The sequence below is a fragment of the Molossus molossus genome, unplaced genomic scaffold, assembly GCF_014108415.1.
Source record: "Molossus molossus isolate mMolMol1 unplaced genomic scaffold, mMolMol1.p scaffold_m16_p_7, whole genome shotgun sequence".
Classification (NCBI taxonomy): domain Eukaryota; kingdom Metazoa; phylum Chordata; class Mammalia; order Chiroptera; family Molossidae; genus Molossus; species Molossus molossus.
The window spans coordinates 17,297,740-17,319,476 of record NW_023425401.1 but is presented as its reverse complement, the minus strand read 5'-3'; the positions used below and the strand labels follow the sequence as shown (position 1 = coordinate 17,319,476).

The 21,737-nt window shown below is 40.9% G+C and overlaps 1 protein-coding gene across 2 annotated transcripts in view; it reads right to left on the bottom strand.

Moving 5' to 3' along the window:
• RAPGEF5 (Rap guanine nucleotide exchange factor 5) overlaps positions 1–21,737 on the bottom strand; it is a 232,836-nt gene that overhangs the window by 85,342 nt on the left and 125,757 nt on the right. For both annotated transcript variants that reach the window (XM_036247514.1, XM_036247515.1), the window contains one exon: positions 13,380–13,505. In XM_036247514.1, the coding sequence (XP_036103407.1) occupies positions 13,380–13,505 (126 nt within the window). The remainder of the gene's footprint in view (positions 1–13,379; positions 13,506–21,737) is intronic.

Here is a 21,737-nt window from a genome sequence, read left to right as displayed (position 1 = left end):
TTTCATCTTTTAATTTTATAAATGAGAAAACTGAAGCTCAGAGAGGTCATGTGACTCACTAAATTTGTACTCGATAGATTTAATTTGGAGGAAGTTTGTCAACAAAACTTCAATTCCTCCAGAGTAAAATGGATTTTTAAATGCCAGTAACAAAATAGTAAATTAAATGAAAAATTTTGCATGTGGTAGCTAATCAAGAAATCTTACTTTGACATGACAAAAACCAATCCCGACTATATTGAAGACCTGAGTGAAAAGTGCAACTCCAGAAGAAATAGAAGAAAATAAACAAAACTGAGTATTCGGCCAAAACATTGGGAAAGGCCTTTGAATTTTAAAAGCAATTTTTAAAATTAGAAACACGTATCAACAGTTTTGTCCATATATGTATAAAAGCAAGTAAATAAGTAAGAAACAAAATGGGGAAAACTACATAGAACAAATATGACAAAGATATATCCTTAGTATATAAAGAGCTTGTTGAAATCAATGAGAAAAATTCCAATGGAAGAATGGGCAAAGGAGGTAAATAGATTATTTACAGAAGAAAGATAAATGGATTAATGTTAATTTAACTATTCGACCTCACTAGAAAAGAAATGTGAATTTGAATAAAATAATACTCCCCTCACTCCATTATCCTGACAAAAATACTTAGCTTCTCCTCCTAAGAACCATGACACTCGATGAGGGGAAGGTGAGCATGAGGACATTACGAAACAAGTACTTTCATGTACTGCCGATGTAACTGAAAACTGGCACAGGCTTTATGGACAGTAGTTAAGCAAAAACATAAAAGAGATTAACACAGCTTATACCTGTAGGCAGTAATTACTCAGCTAGGAATTTATCCTTAAGAAATACAGACTTAGGTAAAGATTTTCTTGTAGAGATGTGCATGTCAGATCGTTTATAACAGCACACTTTTGAAAACACGTTTGACCCCACATGGAAGGGTGGTTGGTTAAGTGAAGTATGTTGGGGGAACACAAGGAAGGCCTTACAATGTACATACTGGGAAGGGGAGGGGGGGATTGTGGTTAGTTATCACTACATTTTTTCTATTTTTCCTTGTAGTTTTTTATTATTTTAAAATTCTCTTCTGTCTGCTTACTCCTCCTCTTCTTTGCTGCCTCTGTTTCTCACCCGTCTCTTCCACTAAATGGTGGGTGCCTTTGGGGCTCCAATCAGATCTTGTTCACTTCCCTCTCTGTTCAATTTCCTCTGATGCCGACAAAAACATTTCTTAATGCAAAGAGGCGAGAACAAATTAATCTTAGCCAGATCTTAAAACAAAAATGTGCTCTGTATATGAAAAAGAGAAAGTTCTCCTGAGATTAAAGATTACTTAGGCCCTGACCAAGTCAGCTTTAGGTGTTGTGGCTCAGCGGCGTGACTGGTGGCAGATGGCTAAATATCTGCGTGGGTGTCTCCCTTCTTTACCTACTGAGACCCGTTCTAGCAGCCTCTGTCTCTGACTGCCTGGTGAGGGATGCTGGCCTCTGCCTGAAGACCCCAGTGCAGTTAGGCAAGTGACTGAACTCCCCACATTTGGCTCAGGACACATTCAACTCACTAAGGGTCTTCCAGAGGCCTGTGGTACCCAACTCTTCCTTCTAGAGCCCCCCACAAGGAAATCTGGACAGCCTGCCACCTTGTGTCACTCAGAAGGAAAAGACAGTATTACTGGCTTTTCAATTCTGGATTGAAACAGTCCCAAAATTTTGGGCCAAAAGGGGACCATCAAAACACTCTCACCCCATCCTTCCCTGAAAGTTCTGGGTAGCCACACGTGGAGCAAAGAAGTAGAAGTCGGAGCGAAGATACAAAACTGGCAAACCACAGAGGGCGGGGCGCAGGGGAATAGCAGCTGCACATGTTGGCTATACCTAGGGCCACGTTGATCTTTATTAATAAGGATTTTCCAGGGCGTGGGGACTCTTCTCAGGTCTGTGCAGATCTCCTGTATATGCCAAGACTGTGAGTAATACCGAAGGACAGGAATGTACTGACTTGGGATGGAAATGGGTTCTACTGAAAACTGAGATAAAGGTCAGATCTGATTGCCAAATTACAATGGAAATGGCATGTAATAGTTCAGCAAGTCATGAGAGGCTTCTGACTATGAGCACCTGGCAGCCAACTATATTCTTTCAAAGACAATCGGAATAAAGTCGGCTCTCTGCTTTGTTCCAAGGTTTCTGGTTTCTTCTCTTGGATTTTAAGGGTTAGTCAGAATTCTGCCTACACAAGGTTGAAGTCTTCCCTTTATCACTTTGTTGGCTTATCCCTTCATCTTTTACTGGTAGGTATAAACCAGCACCACCTGGGCCAGGTGTGCTCCCATCTCTGCCATTTTAGATACCATAGTTCACTCTCACCTTTCAAAAGGGGAGCCATACAGGTTGCTGGAGGAGACAGTGTTATCTCCACGGCTTCATTACTGTCTTAGTTTCCCTGTTTTTAGAGTAATGTCTGAGTGTTGTTTTAATACAGAGGTAACTCTTAGGTCTGTGCTTCCCTATGGGTGTTGAATGAGAAGTGCTGAATGACCCCACTTATTTTTTGCTAACAAAATGGTCTGTGCCTGCTTTCAGTAGATGTGCTAATTTTTTGATGAAGTAATTGCTAATAAGTAGGGGAGAAGCAGTTCAACAGAAACGTTTTATTGGGGTAAGAGTCATTTTGACCAGGCTAGCTCCCATCAGGGACCCACAAAATACAATTGCGGGAGCACAGAGAGAGAAAAGCACAGACTCAATTACAGCTTTCCCTAGCAAACCTGCAAGCTCTCCGGTCATTGCTATTTTTACTAATGATTTTTTTGCTTCTGATTACAGAGTCTAAAAGGTATTTCTTTCACTAAAAGAATATTATCAATTACAATATTTATAAACATCTTGTGTTTAATGAATTTCCAACAGAATCAATGGATTACATAGTACCTACTGCCCACTTTACAGGGAACTTTATAATATATTCTATTGAGCAGGTGCCAGTTTTTGAATGAAATGTTCTCCTACCTGAACAAATGAGACACATGACATCTAAAGTTCATCCCCAAGCCTGTGACTCTCAGGAAAATTCCATGATACTTAGACTGATTGCAAAAAATAACGCATCATCACAATTCCCCAACTTGTAATAACAGTAAGTTCACTGAACAGGGAGAAAGTGATAGCATCCATCAACCATAAAATTCAATTTGGGATTTTATTATGCATTGCACCATTTGGGGATCATTACAATTTTTATTCATAAGAGTATCAATATAGAGCTTGTCTTACCTCTATAAATCCTAACCAAGGGAAGAACATGAAAGGTTTAAAGAAGCATCTGTATGAAATATACACTTTCTCCCCTTTGACTACAAAGGGCCAAACTTTTACCTTCACATCTTCCAGCCCACCTCCACCTTTGTGGTCACCAAGCCCTTATGACTCATTACATTTTCATGAGCCTCCTTACAAATCCCTAGCCCCAAGCCACTTCCTGCCATCCTAATTGTCTTATTATCACCATTAATCTGTCCCTCTGTGTTTCTTGGATCTCGAGGAGGTCCTAATCCTTTATTCTGACTAAGCCTGCTTCAATCTTGCCCAGCCATTCCTGGAACCTGAACAAAGAGGACATTTATAAGTGTTTGTTAAAAATTGTTGAGCCTTGTTCACTTAATTATGTACAAATGTACAATAAAGGAAAATGCATGCCATATCTTATTTCTCCATTTTTTTTTTATTATAGGAGGAAAATATTGGAAAAGTAAAAGGAAACCCCCTATTCCAGGCAAACCTAACTGCTATAGCATTGACTTCTACAGACTAAAATACATCCTTTCTCCTTCAGTAACAGAGGGGACTATTTTTTTAAATTAAAGACAAATTTTCATGTAATGACAAATAAGAACATAGTTATGTTTTAACTAAAATATGGGTACTTAATATGACTTATTAGAGAAATATGTACTGCATGCTTGCCCACAGTCTGTTATGTTCTGATATTTTCAGTGATCTTCTATTTTTGCTATCTTAAAACAACAGTTAGGGCTGCTGTATGCCAGATGGAATTTTTCCTTTCCACCCACTTCTCATCACAAAAGGAAAAAAATGGTTCTCTGCATCCCATATGGAAATCTTTTATAAGTTCCTTTTCATCATCTTTATCAATTGAAGTATTCGAATCACTCAGAAATAACCAAATGTTGGCTGAATCAATCTGGGGCAAGTACAATACAGCAGAGTAAGTATATTTAAAGTGAACGTATATGTCTGCATGGTGCTTATTAACAGAAAGTGTTCATATTACATGCAAGCTCAAAATTCATTTCTACCAAAACAGGACTGAATCAGAGTCAACTTTTTAAAGAAAATGATGATGTGGCAGCATATTTTAGGATAAAGCTAATGAACTAGACTTGAGCTATAATTGGACATTCTGTCTTCACAGGGACTTCAGCTCAAGTCCCTGACCTTGAGCTTCTCACGGCAAAGCCTTGATGTTTATGCGGGTTACTATTTTGTGTAGAACCAACAGACAGAACTGTGAAGACAGGAGAGTCAGAAAGAAAGCTTTGAGAGCCATGAGTGTGACCCATTCTTCTGCAAACCCGCTCCCGCACTGCCGCAGAGGAATGTAAAAAATTTGAATCTAATCGTCTTTCTCTCTCTTGCTTACTAAATTCCTCACAAGAGCTGGGTCTTGCTCCTAGCACACAATTTGCAGCTAAGCCCGGAAGACCCTGTGTCCTCTGGCCCCGGTACCTCCCTCACTGGCCTGCCTCTTCCCTCAGGCCCTCTGCCCCACTATGCTCCAGACACTTGGTTCTGCCTCTAGCGTGGCAGCATCCTCTCTGCATTTGACCCTGCAGGTTATCACACACGTTCTTCCTCTGCCTGGGATGCCCATCCTTTCCCACTTCTCCTAGTTACTCTTCTTATCCGTCCAATTCTGTCTCTTCTCCAGGGCCACAGGGATGTCTCCCTGGATCCGCGAGCTCCCTGTGACAAGCTTCCATAGTAGCCTGTATAACGCCATAGCGGGAACTATGGATTCAGCTGCTGAGTTCCCTGCAGAGTGTTAGCTCACTGACAGTGGTGATGCATTAGGGCAGTGCCGGGACCCAAGGCACATTATAATGCGGTTCTTGTGCTCCCTGCTCCTTGGTATCTCCTCATGTTATGTCTCTGTCTCAGTAGCACACACTGTCATGAAGGACTGTCCATCTTTTCTCTACATTTTTGCCTTAAAGCATCCATTATAAACCCAAATGAAACCGAACCAGCAAAGATTTCTAGTGTTACCTGATCAGACAACAATCTATAGGGTAATACAATTGTTATATTAATTCACATCAGGACTTGATGAAGGTAGAGAAGAAAAGAACATAGAGTTGCCAGGGGTCTGGAATGAGATATACCAACGAGGAGGGCAAAAGCCAAAGAAAAATAACCTATTTTTCAATATTTCACTTTAATGACTTCTCTAACGTGCTAGAGATGCCATGGCTATTTTAATTCAACGAGAACTAACTGAACCTGGGAGCAGCATCTGTGCCATAGAGAATACAAGACCCTTGAAGAACACGCATTCAAGAGACCTAACTGAGCCAGTATCAATTTCCATAATTGGGTCTTTTAAAATAAACTTGGATATTTTCAGAAAAATAAACAAAAAAGCATCATGACAAATTCCTCCATCTTTAAAAATGCTGAAACTAACATTTTAAAACTGTCGGGACTTGCGATGGGCTTCCTGTCGGAACCTAAATACAGCTGAGAGCAGATGGCTTCAGCACCCAGCACCAGCACATCGCTGACTTCCATGGGGGCCTTGCGCCGTTTTCTGAAGAAACACACCCACACACACACCCACACACACACACTCACACACACACACCCACACTCACACCCACACTCACATACACACTCACACTCTCACACACACCCACACACATTCACACACACACTCTCACACTCACTCACACATACTCACACGCATACACCCACACCCTCACACTCACTCACACACTCTCACACTCACACATACTCACATACACACTCTCACACTCACACACACTCACACTCACACACTCACATACACACTCACACCCACACTCACACACACTCTCACACTCACACATACACACACACGCACCCACCCACACTCACACCCACACACTCATATACACACTCACACACACTCACACATACTCTCAAACACACACACATACGCTCACAATTAAAGAGTACACGAAGCACACTGAACTTATAAACCCTGCTTTTGAAGAGCACGATTGATACATTTGTGAAATATGTTTACTGGAGGGTTTTCCCACGCTCTGAATTATTTAAAACACTTCATTCAATGCTATCTTGAAGGGTTACTTGTTTCCCATGTGTGAATTTCCCCCCCAGCTACTTGTAAACTTCTTGGAGGAAAGAACTATATTCGGCCACTTTTGTGTTACTCTGATGGCCATATTAATTCTGGTTGAAAATGAACTAAAATTACTCATTCAAGGAAGCTATTTCCTCTGAAAAGATGCTTTAGTACCCAATCAACACAAAGTCAGGATTTTGTTATTAAGAAAAATAACATGGTTTCTACACAGCAATTTCTCAGTGTATAGGTGGGCAATTCAACATATTAGGAATTGCCCATTACACCTGAATTCTGGCTTTCACCACTAACCAGTCATGTCATAACATTCTCATTGCCTTTGGGTCGTTTCTTGGTTAAACCAAATTACCGGTAACCTTCAAATAATGCCAAGGTCGCTCTTTACTTGACTAGATGGATAACACAATTTTGAACGTGGAATGACAATGCCACATTGCCTTTCGGTATTTCATACAGAGTAAAAAGAGGGTTTTCAGCTTATATTTAGGCTTTTTATGTTAACAAAGTAAGAGATAGGACGAAAGTTAGGAAAAGGCAGATCAACTTTTAACACGTGAGAAAGAAGTGACAGCAGCCAGAACACTCCAGCCACCTCTGCCCTAGAAATCCTTGAACAGGGACCTTTGACGTACTCAGGATTTCAGAATGAGGCTGCAGGAAACAGGGAAAAGGAAATCCCGGGGGGAGGAGGGGGGAGTGGAGGGACCCTACCAGCCAACTATGCCAAGATTCAGTTTCAGAAAGTGCACAATCACCTTCCCACCCCTAGTTCATAAGTGAATTAGAAAAAGGGAAGGAAGTAGGGTGGGTCACCAGACTTAACAAAGGAACTGAAGCAAATGGGGTGGGGACAGGGAGGGATATAGACAGGATCCCTAGGGAAAATGCCTCTCTGCAGGGCTCTCACGTCCGTGGTACAGGTCCTCCCTTCTGCGACTTGGAAATCGGGGACTGGGTTCAGGAGCTGCCGCAGGTATTTCCACTCCACATGCTAATACACCACACGGCATGAACTGCCTTTCAGGAAAAACAGTTTCGGTTTTCCGGGAAATCGTGCAGTTGTGTTCCAGAAACTAGGGCCCATCTCTAAATATATATTTTAACACTGATAAAATGTGAATGGTTTATATGCTTGTCAAATCGGAGATAAGACTCCGCCTAAGCAAGCACCTCAGCATTGCTTTTCCCTTGACCCTTCCCACACCTGCCCCCACCATTTCAAGAAGAAATCCTTCTGTCTTTTTGGCAGGTCTGTCCTCCTAATCGGTCCTCTTTCTCAGGACTGTCATGATTCTTATCATCTTCGCTTCCTGTCCTCTCTCAGGCCTCCCTCCCATGACGATTGGGGAGACGCCATCAGACGTGAGCTCATGACCAGCTCCGCCTGATCATGCAGCAGCCTCAGCTTCCTAAGCTGTCAGACTGAAGTCATAACATTTACCTCGCCTAAGTCCACCCACCATCTTGCTTTTTAATAAAAACTCACGAAACTTGTCAATGGCTCCTCTATTTCTAGAAGGAAGTGAAGCGTAGCCCTCAGAATTCTCCACAGTTTGGTTCCAGTGTGGTTTCTCATTAAATCTTCCTACTCTTGCTCCCTGTCACCTTCTCCTCCCTCACCCCACCCTTGGTGCTCTGGGGACATTGAATGGTTTTGGATTTCAAAAAAAATACCTTCTCTTTTGGCATTTCTGTGCATTTTCTAATGTTATTCCTTCCGCTGGGAATTGCTTTTCTTCTATTTGAATAATTTAAATGCAACCTAAAACCTGGTTTAAGGTACACATCAAACTCTAGCTCTGCCATACGAGAACTCTGTTTCTCCAGGTGTAAATTCTTCTTCTAACGCCTATGTCTCTCCCTTGGGATTATCATCACTGCCTCCTTGTATCTGTTATTTTGTCAATGTCTTTGCTCCACAATTTGACTATACTCCCTCAGGGTAGAAGCCTGACTGCCTACCTCAGGGTTGAAGCTACCCCAGTCATTCCAGGTCCCCCACACACCAGCTTTAATAGGGGGTATCGAGTGAGTACGTGAGCAAGAGCGCTCGGGAACAACAGAGCAACACCGACTCGGGCTGTACGGTCAGGAGAGCACCCCTGACACCACAGTTAGTTCTGAACAAGGCACACACACACATCACTGCAGCAAATGCCAAAGCTGTGGCCAGATAATCCAGTTTATTCTGGGGCTTCCGGACTTTCTCGCTGGTTAAGGTATTGTCAAGGTGTCAGGCCTAGGAAGAAGGTTTATGTAGTCCCCATACTGTTAGCCAGAACCCCCATCTAACAATTTGTTAATGAGATAAACACTGTGCCTCATGAGATATACTGCAGAAAAACAAAGCGAGAACATGTCTTATACATCTTTCTGGCAAAGGTGACCAACCATTCTGGTAATAAACAGAACATTCTTATGTCTACCATTATACCAAAAAACCTTAGTAAAAATTCAAAAATTGCTTAAAATAACACACACACACACACACACACACACACACACACACACACATTACCAATGATCAGATTCTGCCAATTTCATACCTAAATGACTCTCAACTTCTACAGCCTTCTTATTTCCCATAATTATCTCCCTGGTAGGCTTACATCTTTCAACTTACTCACTATAATAACTTTCTAAAGGTTCCTTCCAACACTTTCTTCTTCCCCACTCAATTTTCCCTCTAAAGAAATACAAGAGAGATCTTCTGAAGACCACATATGATTATGTCACTTCCCGTCTCTGGGGGCTTTCTTCCGCCAGAACAGTAAGTCTCAGCTCTTTAGGGTGGCTTACCGGGGCTTTCACAACTGAAGTCTAACCTCACCTCCAGCCCACTGCCTTCTTTCCCCATGAATCACCCCATGCTCAAATCATGTGTCTTCCTGCTGTCCCTCTGCCTAAAACACTCTTCTCCACCCTGTCTTTCTATGACCATCAGTCATCCTTCAAGGGCAAGTTCAAAAAATCCCCATTTGGTAACACACGTCCCTTCCTCTATTGATATAATTATAGAATTAAGACTAGAAAATAAGATGCCTATCTAAAAGGCAATTTCTTTAAGGAATTAATGCTCAAATATTAATCTCACTATCATAATATTTAGAAGAAATAGCCAATTTCTGTGCCCTTCTTAAAGTCTTCACATAATTTTCAACACTTAGGAATAAGTGCTGGGTAATTTTGCCTACAGCTAGTTCATAGAAAAGAGAAATACCAAGTGCTTCCTGAGAAACTTGTGGTAATTATACCCTTAACTTTTTTTTTTTCTTCATTTCAGAAACACCTTGGCAAAAGCACAGAGTGAAGCGTTTCTCTAATTGCATGCATTTATAATCATGGCCCGTACCAGTTTAAGCAAATATTAGAAATGCCTACTCAGAAAGCTCTTAGCCCCTTCAATTTGTAACAAGACATACTAGCACAAAAGGTTTCTTCTATCAAATTCATGTCTTTCTCTGTGCAGTGCTACTTCAAAGTAGCTTTCTCATTTTGGCATATATGTGTAAGAAGGGATGTGGCATTCTAGAACTGGAGAAGCAATGCAATTTAGTAAAAATAATGGATCAATAGGCAACTTGGATTCTAACTTGAATTTTATCACTGTCTCCTTAACCAGCTTTGGCCCAGGAATGGTGGATGAGGTAGATGAAGCATTTTAAAAACATAACAAAAGGAAATCTGTATGGCACACCAGGGTCTGATCATCATTGCTATTGTTATAACAGGAAGAGGGAACTGCAGACCTAGGTTTACATTAAGTAAACTGTAGTTTCCTCTGTACATGCTGTGTGTTATAACTGAATTTTCATGAGTAAGAGGAACTGACAGCTATTGCAAAGAAAGCAAGGGCAGAAAAAATGAAAATGTGGCACCCACTTCATGGACACTGTAAACTCAATGTGCAAGCATAGATATCAATATATTGAATGCTTAAGACATAAAAAAGTAATATAACCACTAGGTGGTTTTTATTACTAATAAATTATTGTGAAAAGTATAAGCATCTAGTATCAAATAACCCATTTAGGGGAGCAACCAATAAATAACAGCCTTGGATATGGAAGCAACCTAAGTGCCCATCAACAGATGAGAAGATGTGGTACCTATAGATAATAGAATATTACTCAGCTATAAAGAAGAATGAAATCTTACCATTTGCAACAGCATGGAGGGTATTATGCTAAATGAGGTAAGTCTGACAGAGAAAGACAAGTGCCATATGATTTCACTTATATGTGGAATCTAAAGAACAATCTAGAGAAACAAATAAAATAGAAAAAGACTCATAGATACAGACTGATGGTTGCCAGAGGGTAGGGGGAGAGGAGGGAACTGGGGGAAAAAGGTGAAGGGATTAAGAAGTACTCATTGGAAGTTACAAAATAGTCATGGGGATGTAAAGTGCAGCTTAAGGAATATAGTCAATCATACTGTAATAATTAGCATGGTGCCAGGTGGGTACCAGACTTATGGGGGGGGGGGGCGTACTTCGTAAGCTATATAAATGTCTAAGCATTATGCTACATACCCAAGACTAATATAACATAGTACTGAATGTCAACTCTAATTAAAAAATAAAAATAAAAATTCTAACATTTAAAAATAAAGAAAAAAAGTAACCACTTGATGTGTCCCTTTCACGTCCATGTTTCTCTCTCTCCTCTCTCTCTCCCTCCCTACTCTATCTGAACAAAAAACGAAAAAATGTCCTCGGGTGAGGATAAAAAAATAAAATAAAATGAAATAAAGAAAAAAATAGCATTGAGAGTTGATTAGCTCAGCTGGTGTCACAGAATGCCTCCAGTTATATTTATTACTAAGGAAGAAAGTTTCTCACTTTTCCTTACTTTCAGCTTCAGTAGGAAAAGCCTACATAGGAAAGGCCACAATTCCAAAGTGTATTTGCACACCACCTTTCTGAAACACAAACACTTCAGAGCTGCCAGTGCATCTATAGTTGTCCTTATGTGAGAAGTAAACACCTCAGTAAACACTACAATCTTGAAACGAGGGTTTGAAGATGGCAGAGCAGACAGCATCAGCAAAGTTGCAAACCTCCTACCATTAACTTCCTGTCTCATGTTTACAACTATTGGCACCAAGTTCAAATTTCTATTATTACACATTTGGAGGGTATTATGTTCTCATTAGCTATAGCTATAGTTCTGAATTAAACTAAATATAAATAAAAGGTACCTTTTAAATAAGCATAATGTTGTTTGTGACTTAAGGCTGATGATTTCTAACTTTGGTGAAGTGGTGCTCTATTGTTTGTTTGATTTCAATAGATGTTGCTCAGCTTGGTGCTGGTCCTTTGAATCAAATATACAATGCATGGTACAATATATAATTCATTTTAAGGACCACTTGGAAAGAAAAATGCCCACAATTAAACTATAACATGCTTTTATATCATCAGTCATTAAGACTCATCCTTCCCCCGGCCAGAGTGGCTCAGTGGATTGAGCGTTGTCCCATGGACTGAGAGGTCCTGGTTCGATTCTCAGTCAGGGCACATGCCTGGGTTGTGGGCTCGATCCCCAGTAGGGGGTGTGCAGGAGACAGCTGATCAATGCTTCTCTCACATCGATGTTTCTCTCTCTCTTTAAAAAAAATCCATAAAAACATTAAAAAAAAACAAAACTTACTGGTCTATAAATTAAATAAAAAAAAAAGAGTCATCCTGGTTCCAGAGATGCTAAAAGGAAGGGAAAATGTCTATGTTGAAATCAATGAAATATGGCATATGAACACTGTTGCTCTTCGAATTAAAAGCAATCAAAAGGAATATTGTTTTTGAGACATTTAAGCCATGGGCTGGGATATTCAAATACTGTCAACCTTTAGGGTACTTTTAACAACTTAAACAAGTCTTTAAACTTTTCAACAGTACCTAGCAAAGTGAAGGCTCCTGAGACTTCTATTTGTAAAGTCAACAGTCACCCCTGAAATAGTTCAGTGATGAGGCTTTGAAACTGCAGAATTATTCTGCCCCTTGAGATACCAACTGTTATGATCTGATGTTACACAGTGAGAGATGCATTACGTTAGTAAACTAAACCGCCTGCTATCCTTGAACGTGCCCCTCTCCTGCTCAGTACAACCCTGGCATGGGTTTTGATGGCCTTGGAGCAGAAAAGGCATGAAACACTTTTTTCCTCCTTGGAAAGGGTTGAAAATAAAATTCCAAGGAAAAATTAAAGACAGAGAAAGACATGTTTATAAGCACCAAGGAATTTTCCCTTCGTGAGCAACCCTGGCTCGTTCAGCACTGAGAGTGAAGTCTGACAAACAACACCACCAGTCAACAGACAACACTGAAGCAGAAGAAAGTGGTTCCATTGTCTTTCCAGCGTGACCGCAGTGGTCTCGGTTCTAAGGCTCCATCTGAATAACTGCTTTCAGGGGAACCGAGCACAGCGTCCCTCCAGTGTAACTACATCCGAACAACAGAACTCTTGTTGGAACACAAACATTCATAAGACACTGGGAAAACTCCCTTCTGACTCTCCCGATTGGTGAGAGCGTCTATAATCTGCTCTTCTGTTCCTGTCTATTTCTAGGGGCTTAGGATACATTTGTTTGGTAACTAGAACTGCCCTGTACTAATCATAAAAAGTACATGTTCTTTCAAAATCCATGTTCCACAAACTTTCTGGTGGGATGAGATTCCCAAAATCAAACCTGATTGCCATCAAATCAGGATCATAAACAGACATGAATTCATAGGTGCTTACATGTGTCCTTGTATTTCTCTACGGTTTACCTTCGAGAAGAGTTCTATTATGAATCCAGAGTCATAAACCACTGGCTTCGAGCTGTCGTTTTTACTCAGGAGGATGTTTTGGGGGGCAAAAATAAAAAGGCAAACCTTAAAGAATTTAAAATAAGTAATTCTTCCCCTCAAACGTATAACCAGGCAAAAACATTTCCCACCCTTTCAAACCTGCACTCCCCAGAGGAAAAGGACTTACGTGTTCAGATTTCTCCTGTTCTTTTTTGTCTGTCTGCAAAAACTGACAGTTTTCTCTCGCCAGCTTCTGGACCAGTTCGATTCGCCTGATGTCATCTCTCTCCTGAAGCTTGCACATCACCCCTGCCTTCAGAGTTGGAGAAAAAGCAAAGATGTACTTAAATCCGCAGTCCCAGGACATGACACCGCTGTAAAGTTCACCTTATGACAAGCTCATCTTCTGTCGCCTGGATTCAATCATGGTCTTGGTAAAACATTTGGCCTTTCCCAAATTGAAATTGTATTATTTTAATCTAGGACTGCCACCCCAAAAGTCTTAGAGTTGAGATCACAGATCAGCCTACTGTAAGAGAGCGAAGGGCAGAGCAAACTACATCATTTGCTACTAACGTGTGCTCCTGGTACAACACTATTTGTTCCTGACAGCCTGTTTCCTGTTACACAAGCAAGAAGGTTAAAAACCCATGGGAAAGTTAGCCAGGAACCACTCCGGCAAAAAGGGCGAAGTGATACAGAGTTCTAAAAATAACAGGACACAACCTCCTACTTCTTTAGCTCCACCAGATCATTCCACGTGCAAATACACAAGATCACAAGGTTGTTGTGTGGTTTTTTTCACAACTGGAAAGTTACTATGGGTTATTATTAGCAAAATATCTCCAATGTTGCATAAAATATAGTGGAAAAGTTTATCAAAATAAGCTGGGAAAAAAGCTTAAAATTTAATCAGGGTTTGGAAATGACCCATAAAGCATCATATTTTTGATTACGCCAAAGTACCTAAGTAATAATAATAATATAGAGAAGAATCTAGGACTTTGGACAAAAATATATTCATTGTAATACAAGTTATGAACTGTTTCTGTTCAAATTCTTTCAAAAATGATTCATATTGACATATCAGGACACAATCTAATAAAGTAATCTAAAGTTACTCTTAGTAGAAATAGTAAAAACTACGGAATTTTTATTTTACCCAATACAACCTACAAGATTTAAATGAACTCAGCAATATAATCAAATATAAAAAAGGGGCCAAAACTGATCACAGCTCCATGGTCTTAACACTTAGTGCAAAGACACCCATTTTGTTGAATAGGCATCAGAGAAATGAGACCATACATGCAAAGCAATGACTAAATCTTTATTCCCAGGGGCAAGGATGTCTACTTATCTAGCAGATTCTACAACAACTAGGAAGGAAACAAAAGAAGTCCATCAAGTGGCCCAAATCACCAACTCCCAGAGGACAGCAAGTGAAATTCCTCCACCCAAGTCAGAGATTTATTTTTACAACATCCTCACAAGAGGTTTTCCAGTTCCTTTCCAAAGTCCCTTGGACAGGCATCTCCGTTTATCTTAAGACAGCCTGTATCCTTTAGACAGGAAGAATTGTTGGAAAATCCCTTTCACACTAGATAAAACTCTGAAACCACTGAACTTGAACCCATGAGTACTAGTTTTTTGCCTTTTAAAGCAACTGAAACTATTTCTTATTCAATATGACAATCTTTCAAATATTTAAATACCAATATTTACGGTAGCCTCCTTTTAGCATTCCCCATGTATATCCCCATTTTATTCATTGAGTCATTCTTTCATTCACTCACTCAACAGATTTTACTTGAGCAACAATCATGTGCCAAGCTCCATGGGTTCTGGGGATATAGTAGTGAACAACAACTACAAAAACAAAGCCCCACACGTCAGTGCGTGTATGTTCAGTACGGGGTGTGGATTATATAAAGTACAGATATGGAATATCAGGAGGGCAATATATGACAGGAAGGAACATAAAGCCAGGTAAGGGGGCAAAGAAATGATTGGAGGATTTGGGTAGAAAGGTCAGGGCAGGATTCTGTAGTAAGAAAACATTTGAATGGAGACCTAAAATAAGTGAGGAAGAGTGGTAAAGGCGAGGAGCAGAATGCCAGGGCCCTGAGGCTTGGGTGTGTTTGGCAGGTTCAAGGAGGAGCAAAGAGAACAGCATGGCTGAGGCAGAGTTGGTAAGGGGGTGGGGTCGGTGGGATTGGTCAGAGAGCTGACATTGGACCAGACCACGCAGTCTCCTTACAGGCTGTGTCAGAAGTTTCTCTTTCTGAGCAAGATGGAAATCCCTTATAGAAGGTTTGAACAGAGGACTGGCAGAGTCTGACTTAGATTTTAACTGGATCATTCTGTCCCCTGGGTTGAGAAAACACTGTTGGATAGGGACAAGTAGCTGAAGCTAGAAGACCAATTAGGAGACCAGTCTTCAGAGAAGAAATGGCTTGGAAATTGTGGTAGTGGCAGAGATGGTGAGAAGTAGTTAGAATCTGGATATTTTTCAAAGGTTGGGGCAGCAGATCTTGTTGTCGCCAAGATTTCTGGCCTGAGCAACTGGCAGGGCAGAAGGATCATTTACTGAGATTGGGAAGACCGGGGAAGAAGGTCTGGGAAGGAAAGTGGGGTTGCTAGGTAATGGCTGTCTGCAGGTTCAGGGGAGAAGTTGGGGGTGGAGCTAGGAATTCGGGAGTCGTCACAGTGTTGATGGTTTAAAACCAGAGGAATGAGTGCGGTCACCGCTGGAGTGACATATAACAGAGAGGGGAAGAAATCCAGGGACTGAATCTCGCACTTAGACACTGGAAGATGAGGAGTAATCAGAAAAGGAGACCAGGAAAGAGCGGCTCTAGGAGGACAACCTGGTGAGAAGCGAAGATGCTTCCAGGCGGGGGAGGGGGGGCCGGCATCGAACGCTGCTGAGAGAGCAAAGGAGGGGGCGAGCTAACCGAGGCTGAGTTTGACAAAAGTAACTGGTGGCTTTCAATAAGGCTTTTTTTTTTTTTTAAAGAAAAAAGTGGTAGAAGAAAAATTCCTTCTTAGCTTGGGTTCGACAGAGAATGAGAGACAGCTCTCCTGAAGAGTGTTGTTGCAAGAAGTGAGCACCAGCTAAAGAGTGAGGTTGAAGGCTGTTTTGCTTGTTTGTGTAAGGGGAGGGTATTCCAGCGTATTTACCTTTATTAGAAACCATCCAGTATGCAGGGAAGTTTGATGATGTAAGAGGGAGAGAAGGCATTTTTAGGAGTAATGTCCTTGAATAGAAAAGAAGCATAAAATTCTCTTAGACCCCATGAACATGACTCCATCCCCTCACTGTTACAGGAGGGAAGGTGAAATCCAGGGGTACACGTGCAGGTAGGGTGGCATATCTGGTGGTGGGAACATGTGGGAATTCTTTCCTGAAGGCTTCTATTGCCCAGAAAAATAAGAAGTCAAGTTTTTAGTTGAGAGTAAGGACGGTGAGAAGATGCTCGACGTATGAGAGAAGAAGTCATGTCAGTTGCAAGGGTTGGCAAACCTTTTTGTAAAGGGCCAGAGCATAAATACTCCAGGCTCGGTGGGCCATGTATGTGGTCTCTGGGGCAACTTTCCAATTCTGCAGTTTTAGTGCAAAAGCAGCAAGAGACAACACGCACGTGAAAGAGCACAGCTGAGCTCCGGTAAACGCTTGATTTACAGCAGTGGGCAGTAGGCTGAGGTTTGTCAGCTCCTGACCTGGGAGCAGAAACTGAACAAGGAAAGTAGGTAAGAGTGCCAAGCTTTACTGAGGGCCCACTTGATTCTAGGTTTACGTCCTTTACTATCCTAGCCATCCTCTTTAGGGTGTATTTTTGTTGGTCAGGATTTTAATGAAGCCTCAGGATTTTAATGAAGCCCCAAACCTGACCTTGAAGATGCTTTTTAAATCAGTAGCAGAGAGTAATCAGTGGTGTTAAGTATCTTCCTTTAAATAAGAAAGCAAGGCAACTACTCAGAGAAATTTCTACATGGCATTGATCAAGATTCTTTAAATATTTTGACATTTAAAGAAACAAGTGTCTGTTATCTAGAAAGTCCATTTATGTGTAGATGAATCCATGTAGGATTTCTTCTCTCTCCATCCGTGTCATCCTCAGGCTTAAGTATTCTGTCCTGCTAGCCAGGAGAGGATGTTAATGACCCTGCAATGTAGGATCTGGGCCCTGGTTATTGATTCAGTGGTGTGATGGATTAGTCTTCATCTCTCTGCTCCCTGGGGTGGCACCTGGTGGGTAACAGAATGAAGGGCACATGTGGCTTGGGCCATGCTGGGCGGCCCAGAGGAGGAAAGCACCTTAGAGCTATCATCTAACTTGGCAAGTGAGTGAGCCTGTTACCTCTTCTCACCAGCACAGACTCCAAAGCAACTGGGCTAAGCTGCCCTAGACTCCAATTTGAAGAGAGAGTCTTCCCTTCTTTTTGTGGGTCCCCAACACATTTTTAAAAACAACTGATAGAATCATCGGCAATAAAAGGGCGAGACTGAGTGGAAGAAATTTTAGAGACCGTGACTATTATTTTGGTGTCTGTGTAAACATGAGTTTCTTAAGGAACTCTAAACATTATTTGTATCGTATACTTAGGATTCTACATCCAGACCTTTCTTTCTTAAGGAAATACATTTTTATTAGAACTTGATACTTGGGTGCACAAATTATGTATTTTAAACACAAAATGCTATTAATTTTAAAAATGGGGTTCAGACTGACTTACTTCACATTTGTAATGAAATCATCTTACAATTAAAGAAGAATTACTGCTGTCTTGATTTTCTGGTTTCCGCATAATTTCTAGATGCATTTTCACAAGATAATCAATTTTAAGCACTCCTTATCAAAAAAAGGCTTTCAAGGAGGGTTATGAGTCCTTTTTCATTCCTTGGAGAAATTTATTTTTTTAAAAAATATACACATATTTTAATTAATTTTTTTGAGAGAAAGAAAAAGGGAGACAGAGGTAGAAACATTGATGTGAGAGAGAAACATCAATTGGCTGACTTCTGCATGCCCCTCACTGGGGATTGAGCCTGCAACCCGGGCATGTGCCCTGACTGGGAATTGAACTGGGACCTCTCAGTTCATGGGACAATGCTCAATCCACTGAGCCACACTGGCTGGACTATTTATCTTTTAAAATATGTCTTTACTGATTTTAGAGCGAGAGAAAGAGGGAGAGAGAAACATTGATGTGAGAGAGAAACATCGATCTGCTGCCTCCTGCATGCCCCCTACCAGGGATTGAGCCCACAACCTGGGCACATGCCCTGATTAGAAATAGAACCTGCAACCTTTTGGTGCATGGGATGACATTCAACCAACTGAGCCACCCGGCCAGGGCTCCCTGGAGAACTTTAAGCCCAGAGAGATGCCCCCATACATTCTATATCATTCTATAAGGCAGTCCACTTTGGAATTACCACACTAAACCAGATGTTTTCTGGGGGTCCCTTTCAATGCTCCATAATATAGAGATTTAATTCCAAAATCCCATGAATTTATTAATATACTTTAGGAACTTTGTTATGGCAGGAGAAGCAAGCTAACAGCTCTTGCTCTAGACTTTCACATTGCTGGACTGCTTAATTTATTGATATGAAATTAATTATAAACAGTTTACCTAACACTGCTTAGGCCAGAAAAAAAAAAAAGATTAATGTGTAAGTGTCAGAAGAGTTATTGAAGAACCTTATTTCAAGGTCTGCTTTGGAAAAAAATCTGTGTAATATATAATTAAAGCTATTCATAATTTTCAGCATTTGAGAAGAGAAATGTTATGAATGTAAATGAAAAGTCTGTTTCCTTTATAGATGGAGTCATAAAAATGTTGGGCTCATTTTTCAGCGGTAAAAGGAAACTTGGACAGGATTCCCTTAGGAAATGCTACAGTGATAAATGAACAACCTTTATGACACAAGGTGAAAGAGCACAGCTCTGTGTATGAAACATGTTCTGCATTATTGTAACTTCAAAAATCACTTAGGGAAAACATCATGCAAAAATTGCTATCAAGGGAAAACCCAGGATGGAAGAGCCCACCTCTTTCTGAAGCACTTTTACAAGACAGAATGCTATTCAATACGAATTTAGGGTATTTGAACAAATTCTTATTGACTATTACATAATAGATTCATTTCTTTAAAAATTAAATCTTGACTATATATTCATAATTTTTTTTTTTTGCTATTCTAAACAGAAAATCCAAATGGCAGAATAAAACACGGATGAGTTGGGATGGTACATTACATCACTCAATTGTTGGTACCTATTTCCAACCCAGAAGATATTAAGAACTCTTTCCAGGAAAATTCAGAAGATAAAAATAAATAATAATAATAATAACAATAATAATTATTATTGTTATTATTACATGAAGGCAGCAAGTATCCATTTTCGCAAATTTCTTCAGAGAAAGGAAGAAAACTAAGAAAACTTTCATCCTGATTATGATAGAAAAGTATACCCTTTCATAACTGGGGAAGGACCAAGAAGCATTCACAGTGCAGCTGGTATAAGAGCAAGTGTGATGGTACAGGCAGGTTTGCTAATGCCCAGGGCATCATTAGGACAGGCCTCGAACACCATGCTGGGGCAGCTCAGGGCCTCAGAAATCATTCAGTGACTCCCAGTTGCTCTCTGTACAGTGAGGCAGTGCAAGTCTAGGTCCTCCTCCTTGGTGGAATTACTCGTATTAATACACCACGCAGGTTGGAGAGACCCAACCTATATACACACCATGTGATACTGTGTCCTGCCGGAGTGGGCTAGGAGCAGGGAAGAAGGCAGAAACCACAGTTACATGGAATTTATTACTGTGATTTCCCTTAAATAATTCCATAATCTACTATTCGCATATAATTTTCTCTTCTGATGAAAATAAATACATTATATGTTTACATAATTGATGAAGCGGGGGGTTCATTCATTATATCTATCTGATTCCTTGAACTTTCAGACTAGGATAGGGTTTTGACCTGAGAGACATTACAGCTCAGATCTGTATACACTATTGACCATACTGCTAAGCAGGGTAGCAAAGTTGACAGATAATAAAGAAGTCTAAAAACAGAGTAGGTAATTTTAATAAATTCTAACATAGAAGATTTAGAAGGAGCATCTTTTTTTCTGTGACACCTATCACAGCCTGAAATAAGAGCTTTCTTCAGTCTATTAAAGAAAAGTCACACTTTGGCTACTGATCAATTAATCGTCAAATATTTGTCAATTAAGTTGTATAATTAACAGCTATCACCACTTACTATTACAACAACTGACTACAATGGGGGTTAGGAGACAATGAAAATGATGACTAAACCCAGGTACCAATGGCCACCTGAATAAAAGTGAGAATTTCCAAAGTTGGACACATTACAAATTACTCATTGAAGATCTCATTAATACCCTTAAACTAGAACCTGACAAAAGTCTATACATTTTGACAAAGATTCTTTAATTCTCAGTCCTATATAAAGAGTTACAATGAGTGAAGGGTCTAGAATATTTATGTCTGTGATGATACCACAATGGTGGACAGAGTCTACGGCGGCCCAGCCACCTTGGATACCTTAAACATTCAAGCCAAAAAGCAATGAGACAGACGATCATGACAATAACGACAACTGGTGAGGCTAATTTTTTTGAGTATTACGTGCCAGGCACCGATCTAACTACTGCACATATACTCATTTCACCCTCAAGACAACCCAACAATGATCCCAGTTTACAGAGGTTAGAAAGGCAGTTTCGTGCAGTGGTTAAAAGCAAGGACGCTGGCCCTGGCCGGTTTGGCTCAGCGGTTAGAGCGTCGGCCTGCGGTCCGGAGAGACCTGGGTTCGGTTCCCGCTAAGGGCACATACTTCGGTTGCAGTTTGTCCCCAGCCCTGGTTGGTCGTGCGGGTGGCAGCCACTCGATGTGTCCCTTTCACGTCGATGTTTCTCTCTCTCTCTCTCTCCCTCCCACTCTATCTGTACAAAAGTTGGAAAAATGTCCTCGGGTGAGGATAAAAAAAAAAAAAAAAAAAGCAAGGACTCTGGAGCCAGACTGCCTCGGTTTGATTCCTGGCCCCACCATTTACCAGCTCATCTGTAAAGTGGTGATGTTTATATTATCTGCCTCGTAGGGTTTGCTCTGAGGTTTAAATACATTGATAAAAACAAAGAGCGTAGAAGAGTGCCTAGTGCCTACGTGGTGCAGCATACAAAGTGTTAACTCCCACCCTGTTACAGAAAAGGACCATGGGCACAGGAGAGCGGAGCCACCTGCCCAGGGCTGCTGCGGCAGAGCCAGAGAAGAACCCAGGCCGTCCAGCCCTCGAGGCAGAGCCCTGAAACCTCACGGATGCCGACCGACATTTACTGACACTCTTAGGTGCCAGCAGGGCAGGCATTTTTATGTTGCTTCATTTCAAACTCATGACAAGTTTATAAAATTTCCACTTTACAGAGATGACAATCAAGTATGCTAATCACTGCCCAGCATGGTGGGGGCACTTCGGTGGCAAAGACACAGATGCTACCCTATA